The following is a 10,536-nucleotide window of genomic DNA, read 5'->3' as shown; positions in this document are numbered from 1 at the left end:
TCTTGGTTGAGAAAAGAGTCTTAACCCAAGGCTTTGGAAATATAAGAAATAGACAAAATTGGGCTTCCCTGGTGGCGCAGTGGTTGAGAGTCCGCCTGCCGATGCAGGGGACATGGGTTCGTGTCCCAGTCTGGGAAGATCCCACATGCCGCGGAGCGGCTGGGCCCGTGAGCCATGGCCGCTGAGCCTGCGCGTCCAGAGCCTGTGCTCCGCAACGGGAGAGGCCACAACAGTGAGAGGCCCGCGTACCGCAAAAAAAAAAAAGAAATAGACAAAATTAATGAAAATAGGGCAGTGGGTATGCCAAAGCAGGTACATTTAATAACTAATATGAGAACATATGTAATTCATTATAATATGGATGACATGGACATAGAACGATTTCATCACTTATCTTTCCTCACTAATGGATTAGACAACTGGTCTACCCACAGGTGGCTAGAGGTGAAGTCTCAACTCCCTTCTTTGACATCCTCACTTTCTGTCCCCCAAGAGATCCATTTCTTGATATATGACTGAAGTCACTCTCCAGCCTCTCTGTGCCCCCTCAAGTCCAGATATGAATGAGCCCCCTTCTCCTGCTGCAGATGCTTTTGGTACCCTTCTGACCCACATACATCTGTGAATTGCATCACTAGCCTGTGGCTTTTTTAGTGCTTTGGTCTGCACTGAGTTTCAAAGCTGAATTTTATCTTTGGTCACTGGTTTCCTAGGGACAGGACTTAGGCCTCCTAAGCCTCCAATACAGTGGTTTTCAAATCACTTTTTGTAGCAAATCAATCTAGAAATTGGTTAATCTAAAACAGACAGAAGTAGAAGAGTGGATGAAGAGGTTAGAAGCCCTTGAGTTGACTCTACCCTGTCTCTCCTCGGCCCCCACCCCAACCCTCCCCACCCATTTGCCCAAGAGACATCTTGAAATCTTGAGCAACACAAAGTCAAGACTGCTCTAGAGGAATCCTTCTTTGGCCATGTGGTCCCAGTTGGTTAAGGGTCAGCCTTTGCAGCTGGACTGCCTGAGTTCAAAATGTGGCTCCATCACTTGTTAGCTGTGTGTTGTTGGTCAAGTTATTTAAGCTTCCTGTCTATTTCCTCACTGGAAAAATGGGGATAAAAAGTTCCTACCTTGTAGGGCTTCCCTGGTGGCGCAGTGGTTGAGAGTCCGCCTGCCAATGCAGGGGACACGGGTTCGTGACCCGGTCCGGGAGGATCCCACATGCCGCGGAGCGGCTGGGCCCGTGAGCCATGGCCGCTGAGCCTGCGCATCCGGAGCCTGTGCTCCGCAACGGGAGAGGCCACAACAGTGAGAGGCCCGCGTACAGCAAAAAAAAAAAAAAAAAAGTTCCTACCTTGTAGAATTATTGTGAGGGTTAAAGGAGATAATGCACATAAAACCCTTAGAACGGTGCCTGGCATATGAAAGCATTCAATAAATGTTAATTATTATTATTACTATCTATGTGAGCTCTGTAGTTGTTACTGTTATTGTTGTTGTTGTTGTTATTATTACCTCCACTAATCCTATGGGGCCATTTCAAATGCCCAGTGTGCAAAATACCTTCAACATTTCCTAAAACAATCATAGAGCTACAGCCGAGTTTTGGCCTCACACTGACCATCACACATCTCCCTGCCTTCCAAGGCAGCTTTGTCTGTCCTGGGCCCCGTATAGATGCTTCCTGGGGCAGGAAGAGACAGTTGGGGCCTGAGTGCCGTTGAGTAAGCTGCCCCTGGTAGCTGCTTTCTCTTTCCTACGTTCTCCTTTGCCTTCTGAGGCTTTCAGAGGTTAAAGCAGGTCCTGGCTGCCTGCTACCAACAAGAGCCTTCCTTCTGCCCCATTTTCCCTTATTCCAATACTTTTCCCCTAGTTTTGTCAGCAACCAGCATTATCTCTCGCTTTTGCAAAGCTGAATTTTACTCCTGTTGGAAGATGGTATTAAGTTACACTGAGGAAAGGTTTTATATGATTTTGGGTTCAACAAAAAGCCAATTTGGTAGGATTAAAGAAAGCATTGGTGGTATGTTAAGTGGGACTTTCCATATTTTATGTTATACAATTCTCAGTTCTCTGTCTTCTTTCTAGACAGATGAACACAGATTAATTTTACATTACAAAAAATTAAGAAAGACAAATTGCAAAGAGCTAAGAGAGCCTGAGTGCTCACACAAATCCCTGTGCCTCCCCGACAGATTTGCTGTGAACTGGAAGAGTGCCAGAACCCTCGCCTGGAGCTGGAGCCCTTTGAATGTGGCTGCGACGAGATTCTGGTGTATCAGCAGGAGAACCCTTCAGTGACTTGTGATCACGTGGTTCTCCTGGTCAAGGAAGTCATCAATAGGAGGTGTCCAGAGATGGCCTCTAACAGCCGGACATCCTCCACAGAAGCAGTGGCAGGCAGCGCCCCGCTCTCCCAGGGGTCTTCCGGGATTATGGAGTTGTATGGTTCTGACATAGAGCCACAGCCCAGCTCTGTGAATTTCATGGAAAACCCTCCCGATCTCAGCGATTCTAACCAGGCCCAGGTGGATGTCAACGTGGACCTCGTTAGCCCGGATAGCGGGTTGGCCACCATTAGGAGCAGCCGCTCGTCCAAGGAGAGCTCAGTTTTCCTCAGTGATGACAGTCCAGTGGGAGAAGGTGCTGGGCCTCACCACAGCCTCCTCCCAGGATTTGACTCCTACAGTCCCATCCCTGAAGGGGCAGTAGCGGAGGAGCACGCCCCATCTGGAGAACACAGTGAATCCTTTGACCTTTTCAACTTTGACCCAGCACCCATGGTTTCTGGGCAGTCCCAACCATCTTCCCATTCTGCAGACTACTCCCCAACAGATGACTTCTTCCCCAACAGCGATTCATCAGAAGGACAGCTCGCCACGGGGCCTAAAAGGCTTGATGAGATAGGGATGGACGTGTCGAATTATTCATCCAGTTCTCTTTTGTCAGGGACTGGCAAAGATAGCCTTGTGGAATTTGATGAGGAGTTTGTCCAGAGACAAGAAAGTCCCCATGATAATTCTGAAAGAAATTTGAGCCTGACAGGGTTTGTGGAAGATGAATCTCCTTCACCAGAAAGTCTGAAAAATGTTGGAAGGAGGGTCCCACCAACACCTATGAATAGCTTTGTGGAGAGCTCACCATCCACTGAAGAACCAGCTCTACTCTCTTCAGAAGATATGACCCCCAAAACAGTCAACACGGGTCACACTGGGCCACCTCCAACCCAGGCACGGTGCAGCAGCTGGTGGGGTGGTTTGGAGATTGAGTCTAGAAACACTGCAGATGCATGGAGTTCCAGTGAACAGGAATCTGTCTTCCAGAGCCCCGAGTCATGGAAAGATCATAAGCCCAGCCCAGTTGATAGGAGAGTCTCAGATTCTATATTTCAATCCAAGACTCTTGATTTCCCAAAGTCAAGTCCCTGGGAGTCAGAATTTGGTCAGCCTGGGCTGGGCAGCAATAATATTCAAGACCAAAATGAGAAAAACTTGCAGTTTCAGGATATGTCCCCTGAAAACTTGCATTTGCCGAATGCTTTTCCTCAGGGAACAAACCACCTGATAGAAGACTTTGCTGCTTTGTGGCGTTCTGATCGCTCACCCACAGCCATGCCTGAGCCATGGGGAAATCCCACGGATGACGGGGAACCAGCTGCTGCAGCGTCATTCCCAGCCTGGAGAGCATTTACTAAAGAAGATGACGCCGAAGCTTTGAAAAATACCTGGAATCTGCACCCGATAAGTGGTGAGACACCTTCTGTGAGGGACCCAAACGAGTGGGCCATGGCAAAAAGCGGGTTTTCTTTCCCTTCAGAAGACCTCATAGACAGTTCGCCCAGTGATGCAAATAGTGAAGCAGTTCCAGAGATCTGGGGCAAGAAGAACCATGACTCCGGGGATGATGTTCTTGTATCTGGAAATCCCAGATCTGATCTGGAGCACGCATGGAATAGTTCTAAGCCAGTGAAGGATGATCAGAATGGTTTCGTGGATGCAAAACTTAGGGGGAAGGTGTACGAAAATGTAGATTCCTGGAACCTTTTTGAGGAGGGTAACAAGAAAGGAGGGTCAGATGTCCTAGCACCTTGGGAAGATTCCTTCTTATCCTATAAATGTTCCGATTACAGTGCATCCAATGTAGGGGAAGATTCAGTGCCATCCCCCTTAGATACCAACTACTCCACCTCTGACTCTTGTACTTCACCAACATTTGCTGGAGACGAAAAAGAAACCAGAGACAAGCCATTTGCTAAAGAGGCAGGTTTCGAGTCACAAGATGCTAACTGTACCTCAGGGGATGCTGACATGCCTCCTCAGTCCCCAGAGCAGCCGCCTAGAAATAGAATTAGTTCAGGTCCTGGGAACCTGGAAATGTGGGCTTCACCTCACGCAGATGGTAGCTCTGAAATAAATGCCCCTCACAGCCCAGATAAAGATTTACTCAAAGCAGAGCCCACCGATGATCAGAACACCTCCGTGGAGGATGACATTGGGGAAAGCAGCCAGTCCAGCTACGACGACCCCAGCATGATGCAGCTGTACAATGAAACAAACCGGCAGCTCACACTTCTGCACAGCGGCGCCAACTCCTGCCAGGCGGTCCCCGACAATCTCGACTTGTGGAACAGAGTGATTCTGGAGGACACTCAGTCTACTGCGACCATCTCGGATATGGACAACGACTTGGACTGGGATGACTGCAGTGCAGCTGTGGCCATCACCGGTGAAGGTCAGGCACAGGGGTACATGGCTGAAGGTTCCGAACCCGAAACCCGATTTTCAGTGAGACAGGTAGAACCCTGGAGCGTGGAGTTTCAGGAAGCAAATCAGGTAGATTGGGAACTCCCTGCCTCTTCTGAGCACAGCTTGAACACTGCTCCCGACGAATATCACATGCTGAACGAAAAAAGCGGGCAGCTGATCGCGAATAGTATTTGGGATTCCGTTATGAGAGATAACGCCATGTCATCATTAATGTTACCCGGCCCGTCGTATGTTACAGATCCAGAACAAAGCAAATCACCTCCTGAAACGCCCAGCTCATTAGAAAAAATTCAGGACAGTCACATCCCAGACATGCTGGAAGCCTCTGGAGCCAGTGAGTCAGAAACACTTGGTCCTGAGAAGCAGGACACAGGCAGGAGAACCCCACCAAGTGATATGGCATATCTGGTGACCAGACTTGAGAATTCAGGGCATTTTGCATGCTCAGATCCCTGGAGGGGTCCCAGTTATGGACAAAAGGAAAGTGAGATGGAATCCCATGGAGCCGCTGGTAGGGAGTGCCCCAGTAAGGAGGAGCTGATGGATGGAAGCTCAGGGGCTTCTGGAAGAGGGCAAGGTGGCCAGGAATGCCCTTCCCCAGCTGCATCTGATCATCCAGAAATGTCCAATGAATCAGGCAAAATCAGCTCTCTTTCAGTCACTTCCATTCCTCAAACGGAGGAACCCCAGGAGGTATTAGAGCATGAGAAGGGGTCTTACACTCCAGACCCCTGTGATGTGCAAACAGAGGTGTCCACAGATCACCTGCAGGCAAAAGAGACCTGTGAAGAGCACCTCACGAGTCACAGAAATCCAGGTGAAACTACTGAAATTTCAGGTGGGCTGAATTCCACAATAAGTGTATCTCTACCTGAAGTGGATGTGGAGGAAGCTGAAGAACGTAACATTCTGGAGCCAGAGAGAATGAACCAAGACCTACCTTATGGATGTCCCCAAGGACTTGACCTTTGGGATGGCCCTAAAGACAGTGATGTGCAGGTCAACTGCACAAGTTCTGAGATAACTAAGAATCTCGAAGTTAAGAATACTGAAAACAGCCCTCCAGGAGCCAATTTATCAGGAAATGATGACAGAGACAGTATTTCTAGTGAGTATACACGTTCAAGTGCATCCAGTCCTGACCTAAATGACTCTTCGGCTGCATTGCCTTCCTGGGACCAAGGACCCGATACTGGGCATCAGAAGGAAAACCAAGATGATTGGAATACACAGAATGACCAAGAATCTGAACTAATTACTACTGATGGTCAAGTAGAAGTAAATACCGAAATGAAGGGTTTGGAGAAAAACAGAATGGACAAGTTTGAAAAGAGCTTAGATCACAATGTTCCTAAATATTTAGAGATTTGGAATGACTCAATAGATGGGGATTCCTTTTCCTCTTTGTCTAGCCCTGAGACAGGCAAATATTCTGAATATTTAGATGTGTATCAGGAAAGAAATCTAGTGGTTAGCCATCAGGAAAAAAGTGAATGTGATATTCCTGAAATTGTGCAGCAAGAGGACGCCAAGTCCATTTCAACAAGCTCAGGTTCTGATGATGATAGTGTAGGCGACGAAGAGTCAGTGGAGAAAGAGATCCGTTCAGCCACTTGCCAGGTTGCTCAGAGTGAACTCAGAGCTTGGGATTCATTGAATGAATCTAATAAGTCCTTGGCCACAGCTGATCCCAAGTCTGAGGAATGTTCTGCCTATACAGGCAGTCCAGAACCAGCAGAGAATGAGAATAAGTCAAACCCATTCTTTGACAATCAACAAAGCAGCCCTGATCATGGGAATTTCTTGCCACTAAAGGAGACTGAAATACAGGTTACAGCAGTGGAGAAGGAGGCGAGGTCTTCTCCAGAAACAGGGAGGACGGGAGATGCCATATGGCAAATACCTCCCAAAGCTGAACTAAAGAACGAAAATTATTCTGATTTGGAAATGGCTGGCTTCTCCACTGAGAGCACGGAGTGGTGGAACGCCTCCCTACAGGAAGGGCGACCAACGGAGAGGGCATTTGAAGGGGAATTATCTAACTCAAGTGCTGTGCTAGAGGTGAACTCCTCACCACGCCAAAACGTGGATCCCTGGGGAGTACCCATTCAGGGTGATACTGAATCCCTGGAAACGCACTATACCGATCCTTTCGGTGATAAACACGAGTCACACTTTCTGGATAATAATGGCGAGAATGCCCACGAGCCACTTTGGAACATTCAACCAAGGCAACCAGAGCCAGAAGCTGGTCAGCTTAGCCAGCTCGTAACACCGGACCAAATGAAAGACAAGGATTCCAGAGAACAGACCACGTCTTCTGCCAGTGACAAACTCACCTCTGAAATACCTACCCAAGAGCAGTGTCAGAATACAGTGCTGTCTGTCTGCAACCAGCCAGACCCAACATTTACTCACACAGATGAAGATGGATGCATTATGTCTAATGTATCAACTCCTGAGTGTCAAGAAACAGATTGGTGGGGAGAAGAAAAATCACGCCCCAGTGAAATGACAGATTCAAGCCTTGCACCTGAAGATTTCCCTGCTGTCAGTTCTTCCACCCAGTTGATAAAGAAGTCAGGCTCTGAACGGGACGACTCTACCCCTAGTGAGGGCCCCCAAGGTGCATTTGTACCAGATATTTTACACGGCAACTTCCAAGAGGGTGGGCAACTGGCCTCAGCTTCGCCCGACTTGTGGATGGGTGTGAGACAACCCTTCGGTGTGAAGACAGATGGTGAGAATCCTGATATACTGACTCACTGCGACCACGACAGCAATTCCCAGGCTTCCAACAGCCCTGATGTATGTCACGATTATGAAGCAAAGCCAGAGACGAAGCAGCACGTTAGTGCTGGGATGGGGCCTGAAGGGGAATCCAGTGAGTTCTATCCCACCGAGCCAGAGAGAGATGAAGAAGCCAGTCAGAAGCCGGCGCAGGAATTTGTCCCATATACTTCGGAACTATCTTCTGAAAACGCAATTCCGCTGCCTCGAATCAGCGAGCAGGCAAACACAAATGACTCATCTCAACCTGCCTCTCACAAAGGTTCTCCTGAACCTTCCGAAATAAACAAATGTGAGAACATTACAGGTTTAAAAGCGTCAGAAAAGGGAGCCAACCCAGATAGAGCACCAATTTTGGAACCCACTGACAGAACAATCCCAGTGCTTGAAAACGTGGGAACTGATACTTGTGTAACTCACCCAGAGCCAACTGTGGATAGCAACAGCTCTTGGGTATCAGAAGACTTTTCTCCTGAGAATCAGACCGATGCAGGGGGCCCGTCGGACCGTGAGCAAGCTTTTGCTACTGAGAATCCTGCCACAGTTCCTGATACTTTGCTAGCCTCAGACACTTGTCTGGATGCCTTTGACCACAGTTTCAGCGATATCTCAGGTCTCAACACATCCACGGGAACAACAGATGACATGAGTAAACTGACATTATCAGAAGGAAATCCTGAAATGCCATTTGATGGGGAGGCAGGGAAGCAAGATATCTGTTCCTCTGAAGCCTCGTGGGGTGATTCTGAGTATGAAGTCGTGGGCCAAAATATTGATGAAGATTTAATGAAAGAGCCCGAACACTTTGTCTATGGCGGTGACCCTCCCTTGGAAGATGCCCTGAAGCAAGAGCTGGCACCTTACACACCTCCATTTGATTTGTCCTATCTCACGGAACCTACTCCCAGTGTCGAAACCACAGAGGAAGCTGGAACTCCAGAGAATGAGCCTCTGGGGAGCAAAGCCACGGAGATATTGCTTTCTTCCCTTCCTGCTGAAAGAAACAAGGAAAACCACGCTGAGGCCACAAACAGACAGCCTGAATGCCAGCTGGTTGTGCTGCATGTTCATGAAGACCCTGAGTCCATTTCTTTGCCTGTCGGAGTCGACGCCAACATTGAGTTGTCTCCATCAAACATTGACTGGGAAGTAGAAACAGATCATTCAGATTCACCAGCAGGTGGAGACATAGGACCACCAAATGGTAAGAAACCTTTCATTCCTCCACCCTGAAGAAACTGCTGCTTTCCTTCAATCTATGCATTTGTAAAACACATTCTCCCTGCCAATGTGGCTATAGAGGAACTAACTACATTTGCAGTGCATGCTTAACCAAGTTCTGCCTTACCGCAGTCATTTCTACCGCTTGTCTAATAAGTATCCTTGAGAGGGTCTGAGAAAATTAAACAGCTCTACAAAATAAAAATGTTTTTTGAACTCTCTCTCTTTAGATAGATCATTTGCAACGATCACAAGTCACGCGGTAGGTTAATTAAGCCTTGTTCTCTCCTTCTCACCTTCATCTTCCACTTCTAGGTACCAGCAAGGGGATATTAGAGTTGGAAGAAGAAAACATAATTCCTACCAAAGAGCCTGAGCACATAAAATCAGAATACGGGGGAGAAAGGTACCCTGAGAAGAATGAAGATCATCATGCACTGCACATGGATTACATACTTGTAAAGCACGAAGAAAATTCACCCCCAGAGCCAGAGGCCTGTGAGGCCAGAGAAATCACGTCGGAATTAGAAGAGTTTCACATAGATTCCGAAGAAACGGGGCTGCCAGGAACTCAGTTAGCATGCTTCCCAGACACACATCACCCTGCTTCCTTAAATGAAAGCATTCATCTCTCTGCAGAGAGAATGTCTTCCAAAGATGGTAAGAGATCATCTTTTGAAAGCCCTAGGCAAGACCAGAGTTGGATGGTCTTGGGCTGTAGTGAGGTTGGTGATGCATCATCGGAGACTAGGGACTCAGGGCCTGGATGGTCTGGCAAGGCTGTGGAGCCAGCCTCTGATCACAGCTTGGGTAAGGGCCCCCAAATGCAGATCCTGGGAGAGATGAAGCCTCTAGAATCTTCAGCACTAGAGGAAGCCTCTGGCCCGGACAGCCAATCCTGGAAAAGCATGAGCCAAGGCAGGACTGGCCCCGATACAGTTACGTTGCAGGCTGTCACCCATGACAGTGAATGGGAAATGCTTTCCCCACAGTCTTCTCAGAAGAACATAATCCCTGACACGGAAATGGAGGAGGAGACAGAGTTTCTTGAGCCCAGAACAAGGAAACCAAGAACAAAAGGGTAAGCAAAAAGCTCAGTTTTTTTCCTGAAAACTGTTTTATTGGAAACTGGGGAAATGGTGAGGGACTATGGAATGTGAAGAATACCTAGATGATAGGAGCTTTGCTTATATTTATTTCAAAGCACATCATCCCTAAAAGCAGCTGCTGGGTAACCATAATGATGATGATGATGATGATTTGCGTACCTTTTCAGCCAAAAAAGTCCCTTCAGTTTCCATCCAAAGTCTTATACTTACTCTCCTGATACTTACACTTACTTCACCTACTCCATACCTATATTACCCTTAAATAGGCAGTTGGTGCTGGAGGGGAGAGGACACACACATTTACTCATAGTGCAAGGCAGTCTGCACACATTATCTTATTTAATCTTTACAAAAACCCTCAAGTAGTAGTATTATCTTTATTTTACACATACTGGTTGGGGGAGGGGAGTTGAGGCTCAGAAAGTTTCTGTAACTTGCCTAGAATTAAGTAAACAGAGTGAACACTCTGGGATTCAAAAGTTTCCACCTCCAAGGCCTGTACTTTTCCAGCAGACACACTGCCTATCGTACGGAAAAGGTGATTGTGGTTTCATGTAAGCATCTAACTTACTAATAAAGAACGAGGAGAATCCACAGCAGGCTTAAACCTTAATGTGAAACATTCATTCCTTAATTGACTGAAAAATTGGCAAAT

The 10,536-nt window shown here is 47.5% G+C and overlaps 1 protein-coding gene across 8 annotated transcripts in view; it reads left to right on the top strand.

Annotated features, from left to right (window-relative positions):
* Positions 1-2,196: 2,196 nt before the first annotated feature.
* The window catches only part of PRUNE2 (prune homolog 2 with BCH domain), a 96,493-nt gene continuing 88,153 nt past the window's right edge, over positions 2,197-10,536 (top strand). For all 8 annotated transcript variants that reach the window (XM_049710821.1, XM_049710818.1, XM_049710815.1 and 5 more), the window contains exons 1-2: positions 2,197-8,755; positions 9,088-9,853. In XM_049710821.1, coding sequence (XP_049566778.1) covers positions 2,353-8,755; positions 9,088-9,853 — 7,169 coding nt within the window. In that variant the 5' untranslated portion in view covers positions 2,197-2,352. The remainder of the gene's footprint in view (positions 8,756-9,087; positions 9,854-10,536) is intronic.

The sequence above is a fragment of the Orcinus orca genome, chromosome 6 (genome assembly GCF_937001465.1).
Source record: "Orcinus orca chromosome 6, mOrcOrc1.1, whole genome shotgun sequence".
NCBI lineage: Eukaryota > Metazoa > Chordata > Mammalia > Artiodactyla > Delphinidae > Orcinus > Orcinus orca.
The sequence above is the reverse complement of the archived record's forward strand: the minus strand, read 5'-3'. Positions and strand labels throughout refer to the sequence as shown.